At 32.0% G+C, this 27,365-nt stretch overlaps 12 protein-coding genes across 12 annotated transcripts, besides 4 other annotated features; 8 read left to right on the forward strand and 4 right to left on the reverse strand.

Annotated features, from left to right (window-relative positions):
- Nucleotides 1–318: 318 nt before the first annotated feature.
- Nucleotides 319–1,359, reverse strand: TVAGG3_0673290 (phosphoprotein phosphatase protein; the record flags this gene model as incomplete). Its single annotated transcript, XM_001327160.1, has 1 exon — nucleotides 347–1,324. One exon carries the CDS (start codon nucleotides 1,322–1,324, stop codon nucleotides 347–349), a length of 978 nt encoding a protein of 325 aa, XP_001327195.1.
- Nucleotides 1,360–1,830: 471 nt separating this feature from the next.
- Nucleotides 1,831–1,867: a mobile genetic element.
- A 439-nt stretch (nucleotides 1,868–2,306) lies between these two features.
- Nucleotides 2,307–3,020: a mobile genetic element.
- Nucleotides 3,021–3,850: 830 nt separating this feature from the next.
- Nucleotides 3,851–3,888: a mobile genetic element.
- A 2,154-nt stretch (nucleotides 3,889–6,042) lies between these two features.
- On the forward strand, nucleotides 6,043–6,429 carry TVAGG3_0673330 (protein kinase protein; the record flags this gene model as incomplete). Its single annotated transcript, XM_001327159.1, has 1 exon — nucleotides 6,043–6,429. The coding sequence occupies one exon, from the start codon at nucleotides 6,043–6,045 to the stop codon at nucleotides 6,427–6,429; it is 387 nt and encodes a 128-aa protein (XP_001327194.1).
- Nucleotides 6,430–6,553: 124 nt separating this feature from the next.
- TVAGG3_0673340 (protein kinase protein) lies at nucleotides 6,554–8,899 on the forward strand (the record flags this gene model as incomplete). Its single annotated transcript, XM_001327158.1, has 1 exon — nucleotides 6,554–8,899. The coding sequence occupies one exon, from the start codon at nucleotides 6,554–6,556 to the stop codon at nucleotides 8,897–8,899; it is 2,346 nt and encodes a 781-aa protein (XP_001327193.1).
- Nucleotides 8,900–9,629: 730 nt separating this feature from the next.
- Nucleotides 9,630–11,492, forward strand: TVAGG3_0673350 (ribonuclease inhibitor domain-containing protein; the record flags this gene model as incomplete). The annotated part of the gene is made up of 1 exon (XM_001327157.1): nucleotides 9,630–11,492. The coding sequence occupies one exon, from the start codon at nucleotides 9,630–9,632 to the stop codon at nucleotides 11,490–11,492; it is 1,863 nt and encodes a 620-aa protein (XP_001327192.1).
- A 374-nt stretch (nucleotides 11,493–11,866) lies between these two features.
- Nucleotides 11,867–12,910, forward strand: TVAGG3_0673360 (regulation of vesicle fusion; the record flags this gene model as incomplete). Its single annotated transcript, XM_001327156.1, has 1 exon — nucleotides 11,867–12,910. The coding sequence occupies one exon, from the start codon at nucleotides 11,867–11,869 to the stop codon at nucleotides 12,908–12,910; it is 1,044 nt and encodes a 347-aa protein (XP_001327191.1).
- Nucleotides 12,911–13,118: 208 nt separating this feature from the next.
- TVAGG3_0673370 (antigen BSP-related family) lies at nucleotides 13,119–15,684 on the reverse strand (the record flags this gene model as incomplete). The annotated part of the gene is made up of 1 exon (XM_001327155.2): nucleotides 13,165–15,480. One exon carries the CDS (start codon nucleotides 15,478–15,480, stop codon nucleotides 13,165–13,167), a length of 2,316 nt encoding a protein of 771 aa, XP_001327190.1.
- Nucleotides 15,685–15,826: 142 nt separating this feature from the next.
- On the reverse strand, nucleotides 15,827–17,089 carry TVAGG3_0673380 (amphoterin-induced protein family; the record flags this gene model as incomplete). Its single annotated transcript, XM_001327154.1, has 1 exon — nucleotides 15,827–17,089. The coding sequence occupies one exon, from the start codon at nucleotides 17,087–17,089 to the stop codon at nucleotides 15,827–15,829; it is 1,263 nt and encodes a 420-aa protein (XP_001327189.1).
- A 3,672-nt stretch (nucleotides 17,090–20,761) lies between these two features.
- Nucleotides 20,762–27,365: part of a mobile genetic element that runs on past the window's edge.
- On the forward strand, nucleotides 21,832–22,559 carry TVAGG3_0673400 (uncharacterized protein; the record flags this gene model as incomplete). The annotated part of the gene is made up of 1 exon (XM_051242474.1): nucleotides 21,832–22,559. A coding segment is annotated over one exon (728 nt), but the record flags the coding sequence as incomplete, so codon positions are not given.
- On the forward strand, nucleotides 24,757–25,149 carry TVAGG3_0673410 (uncharacterized protein; the record flags this gene model as incomplete). Its single annotated transcript, XM_051242475.1, has 1 exon — nucleotides 24,757–25,149. One exon carries the CDS (start codon nucleotides 24,757–24,759, stop codon nucleotides 25,147–25,149), a length of 393 nt encoding a protein of 130 aa, XP_051089062.1.
- TVAGG3_0673420 (uncharacterized protein) lies at nucleotides 25,779–26,414 on the forward strand (the record flags this gene model as incomplete). Its single annotated transcript, XM_051242476.1, has 1 exon — nucleotides 25,779–26,414. The coding sequence occupies one exon, from the start codon at nucleotides 25,779–25,781 to the stop codon at nucleotides 26,412–26,414; it is 636 nt and encodes a 211-aa protein (XP_051089063.1).
- TVAGG3_0673430 (protein of unknown function, DUF4108 family) lies at nucleotides 26,452–26,871 on the forward strand (the record flags this gene model as incomplete). The annotated part of the gene is made up of 1 exon (XM_051242477.1): nucleotides 26,452–26,871. The coding sequence occupies one exon, from the start codon at nucleotides 26,452–26,454 to the stop codon at nucleotides 26,869–26,871; it is 420 nt and encodes a 139-aa protein (XP_051089064.1).
- On the reverse strand, nucleotides 26,888–27,340 carry TVAGG3_0673440 (uncharacterized protein; the record flags this gene model as incomplete). The annotated part of the gene is made up of 1 exon (XM_051242478.1): nucleotides 26,888–27,340. The coding sequence occupies one exon, from the start codon at nucleotides 27,338–27,340 to the stop codon at nucleotides 26,888–26,890; it is 453 nt and encodes a 150-aa protein (XP_051089065.1).

Below are 27,365 nucleotides of genomic sequence, written 5' to 3' on the forward strand. Positions count from 1 at the left end.
AAGCAATCTTGCTGGATTGGATAGTGAATAGTATGAATTATTGATTGAGAACACAATATAAAATGTTTCATTTATGCTGAGGGGAAGTTTCCTTCCCCTCTTATTTGATAGGATATTCCCCCGCAATTATAAATCTACATCATTGGATGTAAAAGATTTTGAAAGTACGGTGTATTTGATTTAAATCTCAGTAATACTCATACGATTCTTAGCAGAACATCAGATATTAAGTAATTATGAAAAGTAAACAAAAGAATTTTAAATTAAAACTATACAAAATAACATAAAATATACAAAAACATGAAAAACAGTTGTAATGAGATATAAAATGATCATAAAAATAAAATTAGTAAACTAATCTTGAACGAGGAGATAAAGAAGCGCGTTTTCTTGGAGTACCTGGATGCACTTTATTCTCCCTAGCCTTGAGAATTACAGGGTTCCATGAAGGTAAGATACTGAACAAAATTTCAGAATTTGCGTTAATTATGAGGAATGCAGCCTTGTTGTTGCATTGTCCTGCATACTTCGAAGCAGTGAATATAGTAATAACCGATTTATCAGATCCGAATGGAAAATCATAGCCATTCATCGCAAGTTGGTGGCCTCTTATGATTGTGGTCATTCCTGATGTCTGCATGAACTTCTTAGCAGCTATTGGTCCCCAGCAGACCGTTGTACCGCGTTCATTTGGACCCCATGTATCAATAAGTCCATTTGGATCAGACCAGAGGATGTTTGCTAAAAGACCTTCATCGGGAATATCAAGTGGTCTCTTAAATGCTGTAATTTGCTCGATAGTCTTAAGTTCCGGACTAATTCCGCCGTGGATACAGAAAATTGTGTCGTTGACGATAGCTGCTAATGGAAGGTATCTGAATGAATCACAGAATTTAACCCACATATTCACAGTGGTTTTGACTTTGCATTCGTTTAAGAAACCAAAAACTTCAGACATTTCTGGACTTTCGTGATTTCCTCGAATTAAGTAGACGTTTGTTGGGTATCTAATCTTGAGAGCATATAGTAAACAAATTACTTCTAAGCTTTGTGGCCCACGATCAACATAATCACCTAAAAATAGATAAGTTGAATCTTTTGGCATGCCTCCACGTTGAAACACTCTGAGGAGGTCATTAAATTGACCATGAACATCACCACATACATTAATTGGACCCTTTAGCTTTAATACAATTGGATCATTTTGTAATGCACCAATTGCACTTGTAATCAATGAATTTAAAATGGTGGAAGGTATCTTGCTTTTGTAATACTTGTTTGCCATGAGATCATCAATGAATTGGTCTAGGGTATCCACTTGCATAAAAAAAAATTATAAGTTTTTGATCCCGAATTTTTGTAAACTTATCAAATCAATGTGAAATGCATAAAGTCATTGAAGAGAAGAAATCAATTTTAATATACTGTAACCATTTTACAGTGTTTTTACATCATACGTTTGAAATTCTTGACGGTTGGAATAATTCAAAAATTGAGAATAAAATAAATTCATTTAAAAGCAATTAGAGCTATTACCAATAGTGATCTCAATTTAATAAGTTTCACTAATTTGGCAAATAATGATTTTGGGAGGAGTGACCAAAAATCACAAAAACACAATTATTCGGCGTTTATATTCCCATCTGTAGTACCGGGATCATTTCCAATCATTTTCCAATTCATTACGTAATAAATTTTATAGTTGGCAATTTCTTACCGTCGTTTTACGCGTACTGAAAAATTGAGCAATTTATCTTTACAATTTGGTTCTACCTTTTCCTCTTGAGAATAGCACTGGCAATTGATATCGGACTATCCTTACTGATGGTGTAATAAACAGAAATTCATCAAAAGTGACAGCTCTCAATTTTTTGACATTTGTAAATTCTAAATTGAATGAGAAAAATGAAATAATACTAAGCATAATACAATATTCTAGATTTAATTATAATTAGGAAAAAGTTAGTTTTGTGAGTACTTTTCATAGGCATATAGAATGAAATCTTCTGAAAAATAATATCACATAAACTCATATTATTTTCTAATATATAACTATTTTATATAAAAATCAAATTCAATGATCTTAAAAGCGAAGGATAAACCTCAAAATTTACGAATATAATGAGTGGGAATATAATGCTTATCTATCATAAAACCATATGAAATATTAATTTTTGCTTTACGCCTAATTTTTGACGACAATTAGCAAAAAATGTTAAATGTTAACACTCAGTCCATTTGAATATGAAAAATAAAATTGACTTTGATTAAATGTTTTTATTTATCATGCAATTCTTCTTGCGACCGGGGCGGCGACAAATTTGCCCAGCCAGTAAAGTATTCAATTTTTGTTGCATTTTTTTTAAAGCTTCTTAACTTAAATCATGGAATGTCTCAAAGACAAAAGTAGCATACAGCATGTAAAGCTAAAGAAAGATAATCATAATTAATACCTTAATTTTTAATATTACGCATTTTTAGGTGCAAAATTTAAAAACATTCTAATACAATAGAGCAGTTTCCAAAAGTAGCATACAGCATGCAAAGCTAAAGAAAGATAATCATAATTAATACCTTTAAAATTTAAATTCTTGATTTTTTTTAAAATCAAATATTTATAAATTAAAATTTCATACAATCTTTCTTCGAATCTGTTCTTTTCTTAAGCCGCGAGCGAAGCGAGTGGCTTAGTTTCGTAATTTCATACAATCTTTTTTCGAATCTGTTCTTTTCTTAAGCCACTCGCTTCGCTCGCGGCTTAGTTTCGTAATTTCATATAATCTTTTTTCGAATTTGTTCTTTTTGTCTCCCGCGAGCGAAGCGAGTGGCTTTTTATTTTTTTTTAATTTTTTTCTTTCTTACTTTTTTTCCCTTACTTACAAATTTGATAGTAACTTACCAAATCTCTCTATCATATAATAATAAATTAATCCATTTTTTCAGATCTGACACTTTACATTTCTGACATGTAAACCTATCACTTTTCACTTCACCTCACTGGGCAAGTTTGTGCCCCCCTCTTAAATGTTAACACTCAGTCCATTTGAATATGAAAAATAAAATTGACTTTGATTAAATGTTTTTATTTATCATGCAATTCTTCTTGCGACCAAAGATTTGAATAAAATTTCAAAAAAAAAGATAGCTTAAAAAATAATACACGGTAGTGTTTACTAATAGATGAATAGTATATAAATTCTATTAAAATGGATTTGATCCAAAAAAATATATAAAATTTGATCATAAATAAAATCGTTTTAAATTACTTCTTCATTTAAATTATAACAATTATTTTTGGTTTTATATTTTTTTGGATCAAATCCATTTTAATAGAATTTTATACTATTCATCTATTAGTAAACACTACCGTATATTATTTTTTAAGCTATCTTTTTTTTTTGAAATTTTATTCAAATCTTTGGTCGCAAGAAGAATTGCATGATAAATAAAAACATTTAATCAAAGTCAATTTTATTTTTCATATTCAAATGGACTGAGTGTTAACATTTAACATTTTTTGCTAATTGTCGTCAAAAATTAGGCGTAAAGCAAAAATTAATATTTCATATGGTTTTATGATAGATAAGCATTATATTCCCACTCATTATATTCGTAAATTTTGAGGTTTATCCTTCGCTTTTAAGATCATTGAATTTGATTTTTATATAAAATAGTTATATATTAGAAAATAATATGAGTTTATGTGATATTATTTTTCAGAAGATTTTATGTTCTTCTTCAAAAATTTATTTTTTTATTAAAAAGAATCTTTACAAAATATACATTTACTTTAATTAATATTTAAAAACGTGCTCTATCAAAAGTTCCAAAAATTCAATATTTTAGCTTTTCTGAGGTGTCACTTTTGATGAATTTCTGTTTACAACAATGGACACAACAAAACCTTTGGATAAATCAATTTATAAGTTATTTGCTTAATTCTAATTTAAGCCTTATACATTAAATGTTTTAAAACATGAGGAAGTGTCATACTTAAAACGAACATTAATAGATATCATTCCAGATCCAGGATAATGCTTAACAAACAAAGAGTACATTCGATTTAGCATAAGGATAAAGCCATGGTATTAAACATTTGTAAGCAGGATATGTTATCATTTGCAACATGGTTACATTCGTAAAGCATAACGAATCGGTAAATAAAATATTTTCAAAATATAACATATCTATTGGCGATTATTCGTTCGACAACCCTACAAGGATGAGTTTGTATTAGAGTTGAAGCTGAAAATTATTATAATTCCAGCATTTTTTGAATGAAATTTAAAAATGGAAGAATAATGCCATTCTATAGCATTATGGAAATTTTTGTGACATACATATGAAAAGATTTTAATTTTCTCTTAAAAATATCAGTTTTGTAATAGAATTGATAAATTTCTCAAAAAAAGAATAATCAATTTAAGTAAAGTATCAAGATTACTGATAACATTCAAATATAATTAAGAACTGATCACCGTTCACGACTTTGGAGAGATTTCATTCAAAATTTGAATTAGGTATTCAATTACTAATTTTTGTAAGAGAATTCAAACTGATAGTTACTTCGGTATTTTCAATGTTTCACATTCTTCCTCACTGAGAATTACCCAAGATAAGAATCGATGTTCGTTATATTTTCAGTATCCATGTGATTCTCCCTACATTTGCTCACCTTACGAAATTCATCTCAAAAAAGGCGAATATATCTTAGAAGTATGGGGTGCCCAAGGAGGTACTTCAACTTACAAATCAAGTTGCATCTCCAAAGGTGGATTTGGAGGCTACTCATCAGAAATTTATAACGCATTTAATGACCTCCCTATATATCTACATTTAGGAGCTACTCTGCAGGAATCAGAAGCTGTTCAACAAACTTTATATAATGGTGGTGGTCGTCGAGATAATATAAAGGATTCACCTGGAGGCGGGGCAACTGATTTTCGAACAAGTCCAGGTGACTGGGATGAAAACTTTGAATCAAGAATCATAATTGCTGGAGGTGGCGGAGGCAGTTTTTGCGATGACTACGCTGATATTTCAGGCGGAAATGGAGGTGGTCTTTCTGGATCAACATACTCTACAAAAACCGCTTGTTATGGCACTCAAAAAGGAAGTTCAGGAACCTCAGATAAATGTGGAACTTTGGGTCGAGGCTATGGAGGATATTATGGTTCTGGAGGTGGAGGAAAGTATGGAGGAGGTGCAGGAAGTGGGCGATCTGGTGGGGGCGGTGGGTCTAGATCAATTGACAAAGTTTATTCTTTAGAATTTTATGAAGCTGTGACGAGAGAGTCAAATCATACAGGCCCAGGCGCTGCTCGCATCACATACATTCATGCACGAACTTGGAAAGACAAGTATTATTGCCGTTGTATGCTTAATTATTTAAGTCCAATTTTTATCTTTATTTTATGTGACTCTTCGAATGATTAAAAAAAAAGTTTTTTTTTATAATGTTGGAAAACCAAGATCAGTAATAAATAGTCCGTTTGGGAACTGGACTAAGATTAATATATTGAGAGATTACTATGTTATCAGTGTGTCACAACAATTTTGGTTTTGAAAGCCTTATAAAATATAAATGGCACTTTTTATTATGTTGTTCAGCTGTACAACATTTTATCATTAATAAATAGCAGGACCACTATAATTCGTGCTTATTTATACCATATTTCAACATCAACTGATTATCCCTTCAAATTTCTCCAATAAAAACGATATTGTTGCTTTATCGTTCAACAAATCCGATAGATCATTCGATTATTCACTCCCATTATTTAATTTTTAAAACTTCAAATTCAAATAGCAAAGGTTTACATCTCATTCAATCTTTCAGAGAATGTTATTTTCAGATCTCATGTAAATCATACAATTAAAATTTATTATCATATCTATCTCAGTACAGCACAATTTTATTATCCAAATTTGATCTTCTCAATTTTTTCAATATGGAAATTTTGCTAATTATATCCATTATCTCATTCTATTCATATTTGTGTATAAACACAAACCTTATTCGTAATTTCAATTAAATTTTGAATGAGCGAGAGCCCTTCTGATAAAGAGCCTCAGGAAAATGAAAATAATTCCGATAATGAGATAGAGGAAGAAAACGAACATATTGCTCCAAAAGAAGAGAAGAAGGAACAAGGAAAAGATGAAAATGCGATAAAACCTAAAAAGAGAAGACATTCTTTCTCCTTCATTCCAGCTGCTAAAAAATCAGATCAGTTAGTAAGATGCAATTCAGAAATATTTAATGTTAAAGAGCTTGAAGGAACTGAGAAACCAAAAATAAAAGGCAAAAAATGCACGAAATCAGCAGAAACTTTACTATACGAAAGTTTACACAGACTAGCCACGACGTATCCTTATTTCATTCGAGACATTTCGGATTTTGTTTTTTCAACACATCATCGGCCATAGTGGTTTTGGCGAAGTTTGGCTCGCAAATGATCTAAGAACAGGAAAATTGGTTGCTATCAAAGAATTATTCGCTGAAAAGCTTGTAGGACGTACATTAACTAACTTTATTCGAGAAATAGTTACAATGGGTAGAACAAAGAACAGATTTATTATTCCTTTTGTAGGCTATACTGTCGAAAAACCATTCTGTATAATCACAGAATACATGCCTAATGGAGCTTTGAATAATTATCTTAGAAAGGAATGGAGAGCAAAGCCAATATTCTCAGGAACACACCTTACAATGATAGCTATGGGTCTTATTTGCGCTATCCGCTATTGCCACGTACAAAGAATTATTCATCGTGATATTAAAGCTGCAAACTTACTTCTCGACCATCACTTCTTACCAAAACTCTGTGATTTCGGTATTTCTCGTTTCATTGCTACTCGCGCGATGACAGATGGTATCGGAACCGCATCTCATATGGCTCCAGAGATATTCGTCAGCACAAAGTACAATATTAAGGTCGATGTATTCGCTTACGGGGCAACTCTCTTCGAAATGCTCGAGAAAAAGAATCCATACGTTGGACATCCGGTAGAAGAGGTCATTTCTAACTTCAGAAAGGGTAAAAGACCAATCTTCAGGAACAAGGAAATCCCAGATGGTCTCAAAGACTTACTAAACCGTTGCTGGTCGCAATCTCCAAAAAATAGACCGACACCTGCTGAAATTTACTTAGAATTCGCATCAGGAAAGGCATATTTCGCAGGTACAGACCACAAAGTCATCAAAGAATTCACCCATGTGTTGAATAAAGAAATGAATGAAATGAAATTCACGAGAACAGCGAACAAGAAGCCGGCAACCAAGTGGCAGAAGGAAACTGTGAAGCAACTACAGACCAAATTAGAAAGATCCATGAAAGTCGACGCAATGAAACTCGCATTTGGCATAGAACTCTCCGAAACACAAATGGACGATGAGCCACTGATGAAAATTGACACAGATGACACAGACCAAAACGATAACGCTTCTGACGAAGAAAATTTCGAAAAGGAACATGTAGAAAAAGCTGAAATCATCAGTAAATCATCACCCGAACCCAACAAAGAGCCAACAATCATTGATATTCTCAATGATTCACAGCATCCAATGTTCAAATCTTCTGTTATTGAAGTATTAGATAAGGTTACAGAAGAAGAATTCCCTGGAATATACTCTATTCTTATCAAATACTTCATGAGCAAGGACGATGACCTCATTCCTGCTTTCATTCTTGAGAATTTCACAAAATTGGTCAAAAGATTACCGAATATCATCAAATTCTTCGACCAATACCACTTCTTCTCTGTTCTCCCTGTCAATTCACAGCAAGCACAACGTGCAACTCTCTTCTTCGTCGCTCATATCTTCGAAGAATCTCCAAATTCAATCCATTCAACGGTTTTCAGATCATTGAATGCCTTGTTTAGGGTCTACCCCCAACAAACCCTTTATTTATTCCCTCATTACATCAACCGCTACAACAGACTTGAAAATCCCGAACCTGTTTTGAATTTATTCCTAAAACAAGGGAAAAAATACATAAACAGCGATTTCGGAGTTATCTACATCAGGTTGATCTATCAATTATACACAATAGAAGGCTTCTGCAAAGAAAACAAAGAAGTATTGAAACAAACAATTTCAGCTTTTACGAGATCCCAAAATTCATCAACAATGGCAGTTTCTTTGTCAATTTTTGCTTTGACGTTTGAAGAAACCGACCAAATACCACTCGACGCGATAATTAAAGCGTTGCCTAATATACAATGTGCAGATTCATGTGCGAACATCTTAATGAGAACGCAGAATTATCCGCAATCAAAAACATTGTTTAAGAGTCTTTGCGATAAATGTCAAAGACCAAAGATCGCGAGATGTCTGATGAAATTCGCGGCGATGTCGAATGAACACAGAAAGATATCAGCGAGTACAACGAAATGGATGAATGTTGCTAATCCTTTCACGTATAGAACATTCTTAATTATCTTTTCTGATAGAAATCTCAGACAAAATGTGATAAAATCAAGACATTTCGGTAATTTCGTCACTAAATGTTTGAGAACTATTCCGGATGATGTAATTCCTTCTTTGGCAACTGTTCTAAGACGTGCTGATTTGAATCAGGGACTGTTGTTAACAATGACTGATAATTCTTTCTTTGAAGCTTTGCTTGAGAAAATGTCTGTCATTCCTTCGAAAGAAAACGAAAAGAAGATTTTGGGAACAATGGTTATATTGGATTCTTGTGTTCAAAAGGGATATTCGTCTGATTTCAAGTTGTTTATTCACTTGTTGACGAATTTAATCCAGAAAAGTAATAATTTGACAAAACCTACAGCAATGTTGATTGTTTCTTTGAGTTCTCACAGCAAAATGGCTTCGAGATTCAAGAAGATACAAGGATTGGTTGAATACTTCACGAGAATGAAGAAGAAATGAATTTTGGAAGAAGCTTCTACTGTATTCCTTAAGAATATTAACTCTGTTTGATTTTTTTTTAAATTATATAAAGATTTATTTATGGTTAACATTATTATTTCAAAAATGAGGTCATTCCAAGCTCGCCTTAACTGTGACTAACATTTTGCTAAAATGTTATTCACTTTTGCTGTTTGGGATATTAGAATAGAAAACTCGTTTTCATGTCCTTCGTGTCGGTTCCCCTCAATTATCGCAATTTTTCTGTATCGGACGCGATAGATATGATTTCAAATTTATTGACTGCAGAAAAAAATTTAGATGTTTTTTTTGCGACCAAAATTATAAACATAGAAATCTAATTAATCACACTTTTACTTTCATAACAGGAATAATAATGTGATGCATTTTGAATCTCCCGAACGACAAGTGTCACTTTTTCTAAAAATCATTAATAAGTCGTACTTTACTACCTATTATAAATATAAACGACTTCTATTTAGAATAATTGTCTAAGATTTTAGCCTTTCATATGCATTCATTTAATTTTGCAATCTTCGAAGTATTCATTTATTAATCTATATATTTCTGTCTTCACATATATGCATTTTTCCTCTCTTCTTCTCTTAGTTACGTAACTATCTGGAGTGAAATGTAAACATTTGATAAGATTTAAATATAAATGAACTTAGAGATCATATTAGAGAGTATTTGACTCCAAAAACATAAATATTTCAAGTTAATTATCATTATGTCATTTAATTACACTGATATTAATGAAAGTTGTTATTCAGAAGATGGAAAAAGCCTCAGTAAAGTCAATGATACATCACCACACCTCAGAATATCAGCTAAATGCGAAATAATACAAGATAAGTGTTTTTATCAACTATATTCATTAATTTCGTTTTCATTTGAAGAAAATCCAAACTTAACAACAATTGGATCTAGTAGTTTTTATGAATGTGAATGTCTTACAATTTTTAATTTATCATCCTGTAATGGACTTAAATTAATATCTTCAAGGGCATTTTTTCGTTGCTATAAAGTTTCTGAAATACTTTTTCCAAGAGGACTTCTTGAAATTCAATATGAATGGTGTTTCTATCAATCTAAATATAAATCAATAGAAATTCATAATTCTTTTACTACAATTGGAGTGAGGAGCTTTTTTTATTCAAAAATCATCTCAATTAAATTGCCAGAAAGTGTAAAAAGGATCGAAAATGATGGCTTCCATGGTTGTAATAGTATGATAAATGTAACATTTTTAGGAGCTATAGATTACATCGGGAATGATGCATTTAATTATTGTGATAATCTTGAACTCATTATTTTCCCTAATACATCAATGATTGTCGCAGGACAATTTTTCATATCATATCCTTCTCCCAAAGTAAGGATGTCATTCACATGCCAAACATTCTTTTCTTCTTTTTTAGTGATTTATAGAAATGCTAATGTTTCAATTTCATATATAAATAAATCGGATCTTATTATTACTACACAGTTATTTATTATGAATTCAAATCAAACAGAAATTTATGGCTATTGGGGATTAAATACAGGTTTAACAATTCCTAAAAATGTTACCACAATCAAAGAAAGAGCATTCGAAAATTCTAATATTTACCAAATAAATTTTAATGCAGATTCAAATCTTTCAGTGATCGAAAATTATGCCTTTAGAAACTGTTCAAATTTGTATTCATTTGATTTTTCTTTGATTGCTTTGAACTACATAGGAAATGAATCATTTAAAGACTGTATTAAGTTGACATATGTGAGATTTTATTCCAGTGATGTTGTTGTTATGAGCAATGCATTTGAAAACTGCATTAACTTAGTAAATGTTAGTAATATCACTAATGTCCTTGATGGTTGTTTTAGTGGATGTACTAATTTGACAAATGTAGAAATTCGAGAAAGATCAAGAGTAATTTGTTCTAAATCTTTTGCTAATTGTTATTCGCTAGAATACATTCTCATTCCATCATCTGTTCAATATGTTTCAGAATATTCATTCTTGAATTGCATACATCTTAAATCAATCAAATTTATTGAAACAAATTCCCTTCGGAAAATATCAAATCGCTCATTTTCAGGATGTAATTCACTTCAAAACATATCTAATTTCGAATCAGATAAATACAAATGTATTGATAATACTATTTATTATAAAAATGAAACAGGTGATTATCTCACATTTCATCTTAATACATCATTAGATAAAACTCTTTTTATCAATTGCAGTGTTATCTGCAGTTATTCATTCAATGAATGTAACAACATATATAACATCACTATTCTTCCCAACACTGTTTCACTGATTGAAAAATATTCATTCAACAACTGTTTGAATCTTCAACACATCAACTTCCCTCTTTCAGTAGAAACTGTCGAATCCCATTCATTTTATGAATGTCATTCTATTCGATGTCCTCTTATTATTGAGAACACAAAACTTGATTACATCAGAATGATTGTATATTCAGGAATTCCTCGTAAACTTATTTTTACATGCGGGGTTTATCATGACACACGCAAACTTGAAACACCATATATTTTTAGAAAGGCAGCCACAACGTTTTTACTTATTTTATATTTAAAATAAAAACCTTTATTCAACCCCTTATAACCAATATTCATTACTAACATAAACTATTGAATTTTCAGATTTCTATTTTCGATTTCTTTCGCATTTGATAATGATAAAATAATACAACCTAATTATCCAGTTATTCAGGAGGTAAGTGAAGCAATTAGTTATATATGAATTCAATTGTTGTGTGAATTTATTTGAGATAATTTGATCTGAAGTATGTATATTCCATATGATTTATATATAGCACATAATGTGTACTTACAAGTCGAAATAGTTTCACTGAATTTCCGAGTCATCTAAAGCTGGAATTCGATATCGAATGAAAAACCGAAATACGGTAATCAATTTTTTTTGACAAATTTGAACTTTCTGACAAAATATCAATGGCAGAACGTTTTTCTATATTTCCTCTATGCCAACCAACATATGAGGGCGAACTTGTTGATGTAGAAAAGATCCGTGCTATTTGTTCTAATACATTGTCTGAAAATCCGCCAGAAGATCGCGCTCTTGCTTGGTTAAACATGCTACAAGTATATCCAAGAAATCCAGTGAATTGGGCCCAAACGCAAGAGCAAGCCCTCAGCTTATATCAAATTTTTATTCAAGAATACGGACTTGAAAACTGGCACCAACGGGTTTTCCCGCCATACGTCAAGAAAGAAGCATTTAAAGTCGAAAACAATGCTCTTATGAATGTAATTCATGGTGATATTGTTCGTACAGGAAGACATATTTATTTCTTACCTCCAGAAGATATCCCAGAGGGCTGCAACCCAAAAGATATTCAAGCACCATTTACATATCATATCAGAAGACTCGAAAGAATCCTATATGTTTTCGGAATGCAAAATCCATCTTTATCTTACATGCAAGGCTACAATGAGCTTATTGTTCCATTGTATTATGTACTAGTACAAGCGAAATCTATGTTTCACGACGATTATTTGTTAATTGAAGCACTAACTTACACGATGTTTCAATTTTTATTAACAAACACAGATATTCAACTGTTTTATACTACAAAAGACCAGTCATCAACAATTGTCAGCCAATTACAGATCTTTGAGAACCTTATGAAAGTTTTTATCCCACAAACTCATAAATTACTTACAAGTCTCAATATTTTCCCTCTACTTTACGCCTACAGATGGTACAATTTACTGTTTGCGCAGGAACACGACTTACCAGTCCTTTTAATGGTCTGGGATTCTCTTTTCTCTCATATTGAAGAATTAATCGAATACGCTTTCTACATTGGGATTGCGCAAGTCAAAGAAGTCGCTCCTCAACTTGATCCAACGAGTTTTGCGAAATCTGTCAAAATTTTACAAAATCTTACGATTCCTAACGCTCTTTCCATTGTCAAAGATGCTAATATGATGTGGGCAGAACGAAAAGAGAAACTTGGCAAGAATAAGAAATAATTTTTTTAATTATATATTGAAATTTTTGTTTTGTATTTATATTTCAAATCTCTATGTTTGAAATTGATTAATAAAATATGTTTTTACTATTTGTTCATTGCTATTTTAATGAAAAAGAACTCTATTTAGAATTTGATTTTTTTATTAAGATTTCTTCTACAAAATTATCTAATGAAATATAGTTCAGACATATATATTATTGTAAAGATCCCATATTTTGAAATCGAATTAATAAAAGTATTAACAAGTTTTGTTTATGAATATGAAGTTAGTAAAAATAATACTAATGTGTTACTGAATCTATAAAGAGTTTCAAAATTGCGGGTATCACAATAACCATCACATGAAAGAATCACTCGCCGTGGAATCCCTGATTCGATGATCATTCTGATATAGTCAAGTTTCGTGTTCTCAATAATAAGAGGACATCGAATAGAATGACATTCAACAAATGACTTGCAATCAACAGTTTCAACTGAGAGAGGGAAGTTGATGTGTTGAAGATTCTTGCAGTTATTAAATGAATATTTTTCAATCAGTGAAACACTGTTTGGAAGAATAGTGATATTATATATGTTGTTGCATTCATTGAATGAATAACTGCATATAACACTGCAGTTGATAAAAAGAGTTTTATCTAATGAACTTGTTGCATGATAAATAAGATAATCTCCAGTTTCATTTTTATAATAAAGAGTATTATCAATGCATCTATATTTATTTGATTCAAAATCACTTATGTTTTGTAGTGAATTGCATCCTAAAAATGAATTGTTAGATATTTTCAAAAGAGAGTTTGTTTCAATAAATTTGATTGATCTAAGATTTGTGCAATTTAAAAATGAATATTCTGATATTGTTTCAATTGAAGACGGAATAACAATACTCTCTAATGAATAACAATTTTTAAAGGATTGAGAACCAATGAATCGTGAATTATCTAGAATATTTATATGTGTCAAATTAATGCATCCTGAAAAGCAACCGTCAAGAATACTTAAAATATTACTAAAATTAACTAAACTAATACAATTCTCAAATGCATTGTTCATAACAAGTAAATCTGTAGAAACAAAACTTACAGAAACTAATCGAATACAGTCTTTAAATGATTCAACTCCGACCTTACTCAAGCTAGGAGGAGTATACTTAAACGAATTTAAATTAGAACAGTTTCTAAATGCATAATTATCTATTTCTGAGAGTTGTGAACTTGTTTCAAAATCTATACTTGTTTGGTCACAATTTTCGAATGCCCTTTCTTTGATTATTGTAACTGACTTAGGTATTCTAATAATTTTGCTTAATCCCCAATATCCATATAGATGTGTTTGATTTGCATTCAAAATAAATAAATTGGTAGTAATTATAAGTTCTGATTCGTTAATATATGAAATTAAAACTTTTGTATTTCTTACAATTGCATCATAAGAAAATAATGATTTGCACGTGAAAGACAAAAATAACTTTGAAGAGAAACCATAGTGAAACCAGGCGTAATTAACAATCATTGGTGAATTAGGAAAATTGATAAGCTTGAGATTTTTGCAATAATCAAATGCTTGAAAACCAACGTAATCTACAGGCCCCAAAAACGTAGCATTTATCAAATCAGAGCATGAAAAGAACGCAGCATGCTCAATCCTTTTCACATTCTCTGGTATTGTAATAGAGGTAAGTTTTGCAACTGAAAAGCAATTCTGACCAATCGTTGTAAGGGAATTTGGTAAAGTAATTGATTCAAAATTCGTATTAGAGAAGCAACCATTCTCAATTGTTGTAACTGAATTGGGAATAGTTATTGATTTATAACCAGATTTGTAAAATAAATATTCTCCTAAAGTTGTTACAGTATTTGGAATTTCATATGTTTCGAAAGATTTGTTACAAATAAAGAATAAAACACTTTTATTTGCAGAAAAAACAAAATTGTTATCTTCAAGTATCAAGTGTTTATTATTAGGATGAATCGTAAGATTTGTTAATTTGGAATCATAAAATGCATTTCCAGCAACTTTATTGACCTTTTCTGGAATTTGAAAGGAAGAAATGTTAGTAAAAGCAAAAACATAAATTTCTAATGAAGATAAATTTGAATTTTCTTCAAAAATAACATTTTCTAGTTTAATACAGTTTTGAAATGCATCCCTACCTATGTTTGCAACAGATGCTGGAATAAAAAGACTGCTGACTAATTCATTATTATGAAATGAGTCATGCTGCATTTCAAGAAGTCCACTTGGTAAAAGTATTTCGGTAACATTTTTGCATGTTGAAAAAGCATTTTCGGAAATTATTTTAAGTTTATTGCAAGATGATAAATTGATAATAGATAGTTTCTTGCATCCATAAAAACTTGATGATCCAATTGTTGTTAAGTTAGGATTTTCTTCAAATGAAAATGAATTTAATGAATTTAATCTATAAAAACATTTGTCTTGTATTATTTCACATTTAGCTGATATTATGAGGTCTGGTGATGAATCAGCAACTCTTTTAAGTGTTTTGCCATCGGTTGAATAACAACTTTGGTTAATATATTTGAAAAGAAGAACAAAATGAATAAACATAATGAATCATGGATAATATTTTTATTTTTATGTTTGCTTGTGAAGGTAGTTATAAACCATCATTAACAAATTTCGGATTATAAATTTAGTATTGCGAATATTGCTTGATTGTTGCTTTATCATATAAACATCTCATTGAAACTACATATACCATTAACTGTGCCAAAGAAATAAACTATATATCATTTAGGATTTTGATGGCACTTTTCATGAAACTTTTGAGAAAATTGAAAAATGTTATTTATATTTTGTTGAAGGGGCATGAGATCATATCTATATAGCTGATTTATTTATGATTTATACTCAGTATTTAAAAATTTTATTGTTTGAACAAGATTTAAAAAGTTTATTTATACCAAGTAAGCAAAAATGCTGTCAATCCATTACCATAACAATAAGGTGTTTCAAAATTGCGCGTATCATGAATAACTTCACATGAAAGAATAAGATGACGTGGAATTCCTGAATATATAATCATTCTGATGTAGTCGAGTTTCGTGTTCTCAATAATAAGAGGACAACAAATAGAATGACATTCATTGAATGAAAATGATTCAACAGCTTCAACTGAGAGGGGGAAGTTGATGTGTTGAAGATTCAAACAGTTGTTGAATGAATATTTTTCAATCAATGAAACACTATTTGGAAGAATAGTGATGTTACATATGTTGTTACATTCATTGAATGAATAACTGCAGATAACATTGCAGTTGATAATAAGAGCTTTATCTAATGAATGATTAAGATGAAATGCGAGATACTCACATGTTTTATTTTTATAATAAAGAGTATTATCAATGCATTTGCAATTAGCTGATTCGAAATTACTAATATTTTGAAGTGAAATACAACCGGCAAATGAATTATTTGATATTTTCTTTATATCATTTTCTGCAATTAAGATAATTGATTTAAGACCTACACAGTTTAGAAAAGAATATTCTGATATAAATTGAACAGAAGATGGAATACTAATATTTTCTAATGAATAACAATTTTCAAATGATTTAGAACCAATAAATCGTGAATTATCTAGAATATTTACAATTTCTAAATTGGTACACCCACTAAAACAATTATCTGGAATATTTAAAATCCCGCTTACATTCAATAATTTGACACAATTTTCAAATGCATTATTCATTACATCAATTATTGCAGATTCAAAAATAATGGAAGTTAATTGAGAGCAATTTTTAAATGATTCGATTCCTATCTTGCTCAAACCAGGAAGGGAAAATATAAATGATTTTAAATTTGAGCAATTCCTAAACGCATAATTCTCAATAGTAGTAAGCTGTGAATCTTCTTCAAAATCTATGTTATAAATTTCTGAATTTTCGAATGCCCTTTCTTTAATAGATTTTACAGTTTTAGGAATTGTTATACCATCATAGAAAATACGCCCCCAGAATTCATATATAATTGTTTGATTTGAATTCATAATCAATCTATTTGTAGAAATTATAAGATCAGATTCATTCAAATATGAAATCGAAACATTTGCATTCTTTTGAAGTGTATTAGAAGAAAAAAGTGTTTTGTGAGTAAATGACATTGTTAATTTAGAAGATTGACCGAACATGAACAATGCCCAATAAATGTTCATTGGTGAATCAGGAAAAATAATTAGTTCTAGATTTTCACAATAATCAAAAACTTGATTACCGAGGTAATTAACAGTTCCTAATAATGTAACATTAACTAAATTTTCACAACAGAAAAAAGCAACAGAATCTATTTTTTTAACACTTTCTGGAATCACCACATAGATAAGTTTTGAATATGTAAAGCAGTAGGATCCTATTGTTGTTAGAGATGAAAAAGCTATTGCACTAATTTGAGAACAATAGAAACAATATTCTCCGATTGATGTTATAGAATTTGGCAAAGTTATCGATTTAATCTTAGTATAATAAAACAAATAATCTCCTAAAGTTGCGACATAATCTGGAATTTCATATGTTTCAAAAGATCTGTTAAAAAAGTAGAATAAATTGCTTTTATTTGTTGAGAAAATAGCGTTATTTTCAATTATCAAATATTTATTTTTAGGATGAATTGTAATATTTGTAAATTTATAATTATCAAATGCTTGCCCACTGATTTTAGTTACCTTCTCTGGAATTTGAAACGAAGTAATGTTAGTTGCACCAAACACCGATTTTTCTAAAGAAGTCAAATTCGGGCTTTCTTCAAAAGTAACATTTTCTAATTTATGACAAAAAGCAAATGCATCTTCGCCTATATTTTTAACAGAAGCAGGAATTATAACACTTGTTACTAAATCAATAAATTCAAAAGCCCAATATTGAATTTCAAGTAATCCTTTTGGTAAAAGAATTTCAGTAACATTACGACAATAATAAAATGCACAATGTGATATTTTTATAAGTTTGCTACATGATGATAAATTAATAATCGTAAGATTATAGCAATAAGCAAAACAATATTCTCCAATTGTTTTTAAGTTAGGATTTTCTTGAAATGAAAATGAAATTAAAGAATATAGATTGATAAAGCATCTATCTTGTTTTATTTCACATTTTGCTGATATTCTAAGATTTGGTGATGTATCATTGACTTTAATGAGCGTTTTACCGTCATTTGAATAACAGTTTTGATCAATATCTTTGAAAAGGAGAATTGAGTAGATAACCACGGTGAATTAAGGTCAGGTATGTGGGGCTTCCAGGGGCTGCGCCCCTTCTAGCCCTAAGAATTTTGCCCAAGACCCAAGAGGAGGACCGAACCCCAGCCAACCAGCCGGTGATAAAAACCAAAACCGTTTTTTAAAAGTGACAGACAACTCCGTTTTTTAAAAGTGACAAAACCGTTTTTCACTATATAAGAGATATGCAAACAAAAAAGTGACAGCCGCATGTTTTAAACTACAAAAACCGCTTTTTAACTTCACTTAAAATGCCACGTAAGCTACGTAAGAATATACGTAAGAGGAAGAGAGCATTGAAACATCCAATAGTAAAACTGACACCACAACAACAGTTGCAACAACAAATGATGAATGACCCCACTATGTTGCAACAAATGTCAAGCAACCCTATGCTTTTAAACCGAGTTATTGGTGCACAGAGTGGAGGTTTAAGAGCGGCACTTTTAGCGAAAATGGCAGGCTATGGTGGAGCTGCAGACGGAACAGCTTATAACCCTCAAAGTCAAATGAATTTGAGTTCACTCAAAAATCAAATAACAGATGTCAAAAAGTCAAACATAGACATACAGAAACAAATAAGTGAAAACGAAAAGAAACTAGAATATGACAGACACACAAAGAAACTCAATGAGTTAAACGTAGAGAAAAAGAAGAAAGAAGAACAACTGAAAGAACTAAGTACAGAGGAATATGCGAAAAAAGTGTCAGAAAAAGCAGCAGAAGTAGCAAAAATGGAACAAGATGTTATAAATTTGAAAAACCATACTACTCAATATAAAGTACTGAAAGATGAAGAAATAAAACAAAAAGCCCTGAAGACATATATGGATAGCGATGAGTATAAAAAAGAAGTTGAAGCAAATGTAAAGGCAGAAAAACTTTTACAGTTGCAAAACCAAACCGTACAGTATGAAAACTTAGCACAAGAAAGTAAAAATAACGACGCAGCCATGCAAAAGGCAATGAAAAGCGCAGAATATATAAAAGCTAATAATGACTGGTTAGATGCCCAAGCCAACGCTAAAGCAGCCCAACTTATAGGGTCAATAAGGACAAAAATACAAGCGGATGAAGACAGTTCAAATGAAGCTTTAATGAATGCTGACTTTAAGAACGCCTTCGAAGCTCTTCATAGTAAGGTGAAACTAGTGAACGACTTCTCATCTGGAAAGAAACTGAAGTCTGAAGGTTTCGACAAAGAGTTAAAAGAAGTAGCACAAAATATGACGAAAATAACAGATGCAGCAACGAGACAGGCAGTTCAAAGTGCCTATGACGCCGTTAGAGCAACTGTTGTGGAAAGTCAAGAAAAAGAGTTACAACAGACCAAAACAGACCTAGTAAATGCTTTCTTAAGAACGAAAAGTCAGGTAGGACATTATGCTGCAGATGGAACATATGTGCCAGCTGGTGGAACTTATATACCACCAAACCCTCCAAGAGAAGCACCTGCACCAGGACTACCTAAAACATTTACATCGTCACATGGACACAGACACAGGCATGCACCAAAACCAACACAACAACCAACAGTTCAAAATCCAGCACAACAACAACAACCAAAACCAACAGTTCAAAACCCTGCACAGCAACCAACAGTTCAAAACCCTGCACAGCAACCAAAACCAGCACAACAACCACCTCCACAACCAGCACCACAACCAACAGTTCAAAACACTACACAACAACCAACAGTTCAAAAACCTGCACAACAACAACCACAAACAGAGCAAGGACATAAAAGAAGTAGAGAACAAGGAAACCAAGAATTCTTAAAAATGCTTAAGGAAGATTATGGTTACCCAGATACTCTTGACTTTAGTGACAGATATAAAGAAGCTATTAGAAAGTTCAAGGAAGGAAATACTGACCCGAACCTATTTAGCTTTATGGTTCAGCACCAAATGGGATATAATCTTAAACCTGGAAAATACAAGCTCGCTAAGGGATATGATTTAATAGCATATCATCCAAATGACATGAATGAATTTACTCCGAGATATTTGGTGTCAGAGCTAAATGATAATTCAACTCTCTTCATGAAACGCGTAAAAAATAGAGACGGAACGAAAGAAGAAAGGTTTATGAGTCCGGATGACTTAGATAGGGAACTTGTTAAAAACGGTCTCGGAATATATGAAATGCCAGCAGATGAGGTACAAGAAACTCAACAGGAAGAAGTTCAGATACAACCAGACATGGAAGAAATAGTTCAGCAACAACAGCTAGAAGAGCCTGAAGGAAACGAACAAGTCCCTCCTTTGGAAACTAACTTCACAGAACTAGATGAAGATTTGGAACAGCCGAAAAATCTTGACCCTCAACAAGAGTATGAGGTGAATATGGAATCTTTCCAAGAGTCTAAGAAAAATTCGGCTGACATAGTAGAAGAATATCGAAAAATGTTCGCCGACATACAAAAGACTCCAACATCAGATGAAAATATTCAGCATAGAATGGAAGTACTGGAAAGAAAATGTACGCAAATACAATAATCCTTTTTACTTACGACCATATAACGTTCAATCTTTGGCTGAACTCGGTGAAAATAAAAGGTTAAATTTCAACAAAACATATAGAAATGAAACATTGTTTAAAGTTCATTCAGAACCTAACCAATATGGAAACAAACCTACTTTTGTTTCTGCAGGACTATGGAACTACAATGAGATGGGGTCATAAAGCTAATCCGGATAGGTGGTTCATAAACTTACAACCACAATTCCAAGAAGTTGTAGACGCAATGGAAGTGAATGGTGAACCAGATATAGCTGGTATTTTCAGCGCGGCTTTAATGCCATTGAAAGATATGAAACATGCAGATATTTTGGACCAGTATGAAATGAACATGGCTGATGGAAATATAACACCTGACGTTCTAGAACATTTATCTCAAAGAACTACACAGAACCATAGAGATGGTATATTTGGTGAAGAGTTTAGAAAGAAAGTTAGGGAGAGAGAAGGAAGAGAACCTATTGTACATGACCTTGCAAACGAAAGTTTGCAAAATGTCATAAAAACTTACTTTGCAGACAATGAACTGAGAAGGGATGAATATTTAAGAAAACTCAAATGGACAGTACCAAATGAAATGTTAGTATTGAAAAACACGTTCCTTGACAAAATAAAACCAACTACAGAAATAAATGACGCAAGACTGAAACATTGGGTAAAAGCTTTCCCATTCACAAAAGATATTATTGGTTACATGGAAAGAAAACCAGAATGGCTACAAAAACATATATTTGGAAACGAGCTTATTCCATATGGACAAGCTCTGTTTGAAGAGCTTGAACCGGAAACTCAGGAAAGAGTCATGCAAACAATACGCGAAGACTCAAATACAAACTATGACAAAATCTTTCTAGGATATAGGTTACCTGAGATGGGCGACCAGAGCCCAAAGGCAAAAAGGACATGGGAAATTTACAACATACTAGGTGAACATGAGGCAAAGATGCAACAACTTGAAGCAGAGGGCAAGTTACCAAAAGCGACACCAAAGAAGAAGAGTAGAACAAAGTGAAAGTAGTGAAGAAGTAACTTCATCTAGTGAAAGTAGTGGCAATGAAGGAAAAAGAAGAGTTAAAAACTCAGTCAGGAAGAAAGTAAAGCTTGGTCCGAAACAATTATGACACATAAATCCAACTATTCTATATTTTTACCCATATGAAATGTACGCCGCTCAGAATATAACGCCAACAGTTTTGGATGCCATGAACGGAAATGTTTCCGAATGGTATAACGAATGCGACAATGCCATTAGAAGGTCAGAAATAGTTCCTGGAACTTACGAATATACAACTGCTGTTTCTTATGGAAATGTAGGTGAGTTTGGTGAAGGTTCTTCAACAACAGTAGATATTGCTTGCGACAGGTTTCATATTATTTCTATTGACAACTCATTCTTATACGTGGAACAAGACATTGAAATAAAACCTTCTGCCAAGTTGTCTGACAAGAAAGGTTGCAATGGAATTTTCTATGTCGGATACCAATATGCTCCAGAAGTTTTCATGGGATATAAGATATATTCTAACTCTGACTTAGTTCAAACAGTAACATGGGCAAACTATGAATGGTTCGCTTTGAGAAACTCAGTACAACCACAAGCTAGAGAACAAACAGACCAGTATGCAACTATTGAGAAAATAAGAAGACTTGACCCTAACGTTCCAGGAGTTTATGTTAACCTTTCTGGACAAACTGCAGCAGCAGTAACCAAAGTAAAACTGAAACTTAGAGTTCCTTTGTCATCTTTCCTCATCTTCAGGTTTTTAAGATACTTGCCAAACTGGGCAGGAAAAATTTCTATTGAACTTACTCCAAGCAAAAATAACTTAGTCATTGCACCAACACAAGACCCATTCACTCTTACAGACGTAATGGGAACAAATAAAACGTCATTCGCCGAATTTTGCAAAGGCAAGGTTGACTTAGACTTTGGTTTCTCAAACCTCAACACTGAAGTAAACTATTATTTCAATGCTGCTGGAAGATGCTTGGGACCCAGTTAAGTTCACATGCGAAAAATTTGAATGCAAGAGAATAGAAAGCAGACTTGCAGTCTATATGTTGGACCCAGATATTTCAAATGCTTTAGCTGCCAAATATATTGCAGTTCCACTTATGTTCCCTATACACCAAATATCTGTCAAAGACTTTGCAGGTGAAGTTGAAACCAAAGTGCTGACCCAGGTGCAAGAACAGATATTGCTTTAACAACTGCAATGAAACATGCAGATACTATGTTTGTACTGTTCAGACGAACTATAAATGACTATTCTTGTTTCTACAACCCTGGTATTAAATATCATATAAACATAGATGGCAAATATTATCCAAGAGAAGAATATTCTACAGTGAGGATATGAGGTCATACAACTTGACATTAGATGCTATGACTTTAACAACAACTTCACAACAACCATTAACCCTGAAATGCAAAGTTCTATTTATGCCATATGTGAAAGTATGGACTCATACAGGAGGTCAAAAAACACTCAATATACAAATGGAGACCGTTCAAACTTTTGGCTTGGCATTCCATTTGCTGACTCAGAAGACTTTATGGTGGTATTTCAACTGTTGGTACAGTTCAAATACAATATACTGGTGACAGAGACGGTCCAGATGAATTGAAAGCAAAGAAGTTTACAAAACCAATAAGCACTTTTCACGGAAGATGCTCTTGAAGATTCGTTCGATGAAACCTGCTGGGGCTCCTCAGATTGGCCATAACGACAGCTTCCATCGAGCAGATTTTGGCAGCAGGTCAGTAAGTTGTTCTTGAACTGACTTCTCTCCGTCAAATATTGACAGTACGCCAGTTTTGACATAATATTGTATTATAAACTTTCCTTTAGTAATATCTGTAAGTTTTGAAGTTATATTTTGTCTGCTTCAAGAACTTTCACCATTTCAGTTATACCAACTTTCTTTGCTTTATGAAAATATTTAGTTCAGCAAAGACTGCTATTCTATAACATTTTCCATTGTTTGTGTAAAGAACTATTCTGTCAATGTATTTGTATTGTTTGTGAGTATAAACTTTGTTCTGCTTCAATTCAAAGAGATATCCGAATACGTCCATCTTTTTATTCTAAGTAAAATGTCATTTCCGAAAAATAGAAGCGTAAGTGTTTCAAAAGGTTTAATGGCGGTGGCAGATGTGAAGTTAAATTCACCAACTCAAACAAACAGTCAAAGTGTTATTGTCAATGTCAAAGACAGAGATGTTGAAGTGGGGAAACCATACGAAGACGAAGATGGTATAACAATGTTCCTGTAAAAGAACAACCAACATATCCTGAAGTTAAACAGAGACTTAAGTTTCTGTTGCAGATATTCGAAACGACTACCAACAACTGAAAGACAAACTTCAAACTCAGGAGAAGATTTGTCAAGCTTTAGTATAATGTTAAACTTGGTCGAACACAACCCTGTAAAAGTGAACTCATATGTCATTGCACCTCATGAAGTTTTGAAAGAACTATTGAAACTTTTGACAGAGGCAGACGATATAAACATCAAAGAAATAGAACCCGACATTAGTGCTGTGGTGTTTCATATAATGCCATTGACAAGATATACGTTATGAAAGGAGGTGAAACGTTGAACTTAAAATATAGTTTCCAGACGTTATAAAAATATTGACGACCACAACATTTCATTAAAATTTATTTGCTAAGTAAATGGCAGAAGACATAATGGTTTATACTATTACGACTAAAAACCCTGAGTCATATAATTCTATAACAACAAACTTACAAAGTCCTCAAGGACGATATTGTAAAACTAACCTTAAACACAATGACGACTAAAGCCTGTTTTGCTCTTTTGACACCAGAAGACTTTATTGTTGTGAATGGTAAAAAATACTCCTTTGAAGATACTTACTCAGATATACCACCAATAGGTTTTGTTGACTTATTTAATACTTTAAGTACGGGTGTAACATGTGCTGCAACTAGAGCAGGTTTCATTATGTTTGGATGTCCGACTGATTTACTATAAACGATATGAGCTATAATACAAAACTTATTTCTGGTTTTTACTACCAACAGTTTCCTATAACAGGAAAAGGTGTCATACAAGGAATGTCTATTCCATTGACATTAAGCACACCAATCTTATATATTGTTTCAAACTTAGGTTCAAAGTGTTATTCGAATGTCGACAGAAACTATTATGACCAAAAGATACTTATGCGTATAAACAATACTTTCTCTGCTGGTTTGCCTATTGTTCATTCGAATGCAGAATTTTCAACCTTAGTGAACTCAAACACTTTGGCAAGTATAACGTTGACATTAGTTGACGCAAACTTTGTTCCTGTAAAACTTTTATGTCCTATGTATTTGTCAATGACGGCAGAAAGTTTCGAATTGGAAGATGCAACTGGTGAAAGTATTGTATTACAAGAACAACTTCAACAACAAATAGCTCAAGAACAACAAATGCAACAAATGGAACAACAAAGTCAAGAATAAAAAAATAATATTTTTTTATTTTTATAAAAATGTACAGAATAGATGTTTCAGATTTTTATGACTTCCAAGCATTCAGAAATATGTGTCCATTTCGAGACTATAACAAAGCAGTCGAGAATTTGAAACGTTTAGTCATTTATGTCGACTCTGCCCCAGAATGTTATGTCATGAAAGAATGGGATGTAGTCTTTAACAAACCTAAAGCGACAATAGTTTCAGAACAAGAATGTAGACAGAAACTTAAGAAAATAAAAGTCGTACAAGTTGGCATGAAGATGTTAGATGCTTGGGATATCTTATTGTCAAAGTTAGAAGATTTTTCAGTTCGAGGTATAAAGTTCTATACACCTTCTCCAAACTTCTATTCTATCTTCACTGGATATAAATATGAACAAGTAGAATGGAAAGAAAATATTATAGAAGCTTGGTTAGACCATGTCAAAGAAATTATATGCAATGGAAACGAAAAGGTTTATGAGTATATCTTATGTTGGTTTGCAAACATCTTACAACATCCAAGTGCTAAAAATGAAACTGCTCTCATTATAATTGGAAAACAAGGAACTGGTAAGAACACATTCTTTACAGATATTTTGTGCAAACTGTTAGAAGGTTATTCGAATCCGAATATGACAAACTTAGAAAACATCTGTGGCAAGTTTAACTCCTCAATAGAGAATATGAAACTTATAGTTTGCAATGAACTTCAAAGTATAGATACAACAAAAGTTTTGAACTCAGATGCTTTGAAGAGTCTTATAACAGATAAAGTTGGAGTTGTTGAAAGAAAGTATAAAGACCAAAGAGTTTGTGAAAATGTTGCAAACTTCATTATGGTTTCAAACAATGCTGTTCCGATGAAGTTAGAAAGTTCTGACAGAAGATATGTAGTTGTCAGAACGTCAGATTCTCATATGCAAGATACAGAATATTTTGACGACTTAGCAGAAACTTTGACATCTGACTTTTACAACCACTTGTTCTCATATTTTATGACATTAGATATTTCTAAGTTCAATCCAAGACAAATTCCACATACCGAAGAGAGACAAACATTGTTAGAAGCAAACAAGAGTGTATATGAACTGTTCATAGATGAAACTGACTTTGTGTCATTAGATGAAAGGTCATTGTACGATTCGTATAAACAATATTGTCAAGAATATGGTTATATGACAGCGTCTAAACGAACATTCTTGGCAAATGTCAAAAGTCTTTTAGATGTTCAGAATGGTGTATATACAAAGAAAATTTTTTCTGAGTAAATTTTAAAAAAAAATATTTTTTTATCCGATAGAAAAGATGACAAAATTCATCTCAGTAAACAAGTACATGTCAGGACTTAAAGAAGAACTAGACCCATTCACATATTTGAATGTTTACTTCTACCATTTTGAAAAGTCTTCATTCAGCAAAGTTTGGAACATCGAACCAGTTAAGTTTGCTATTGTGACTAAAAATGGTGCGAAATTTGAAGACTTAGACATAGAAGGTTTGTTAACAGTCAAAGAAAGTTTTGACAGAAGGTTCTCAAACCTTAAAGAAGGCAAAGCATACAAACTTGTTATACCTTATGAACCAAAGAAAGCAGACGACTATGAATATTATGAGTCTAAGATAGTTGAAGTTCAAGGTAAATTGGGTAAAAAGATTTTAGAGTCTAAGCCAGTGTTTGCCCCTAAAGAGGAAGAGAACATTGACATTGACCCAGAAATGTTCTAAAAATAAAATTTTATTTTTACATGTCAAATTTCTTTTTCTCTGGAACTGGTTCAGGTTCTTTCTTCTCTTCTTCTACTTTCTTTTCTTTCTTTTCTCTCTTCTTCTTTTCTGGTGGAGTTATGTCAAATTTCTCAGAACCATATTTATGTAAAAGTTCTTTGTCCTTTAATAGCTCATCTATTCTGTTTTCTATTTCATCTTCAAGAACAGCGCATGTGTCTTCTTTGCATTCTAAGAAGTTTTGTTGGACTTCATCTCTCCAAGAGGCGTCATCTCTGTCAACAAGTCTGTCATTGACAAATTTTAAGACTGCTCTGCTTAATGTTTTATGGTTCTTGTCATATTCCCAGAAACAGAACTTTAGAACAAATTCACCTTTCTTGTTTACACTATGTAAGATTTTATGGTCGACAGATGTTTTGCTGTCGAAAAGCTTGTCTCGAATATAGATAGCGAAATCGCTAGACATTTTCTAAAAGATAAAAATTTTAATT

The sequence above is a fragment of the Trichomonas vaginalis genome, chromosome III (assembly GCF_026262505.1).
Source record: "Trichomonas vaginalis G3 chromosome III, whole genome shotgun sequence".
NCBI lineage: Eukaryota > Parabasalia > Trichomonadida > Trichomonadidae > Trichomonas > Trichomonas vaginalis.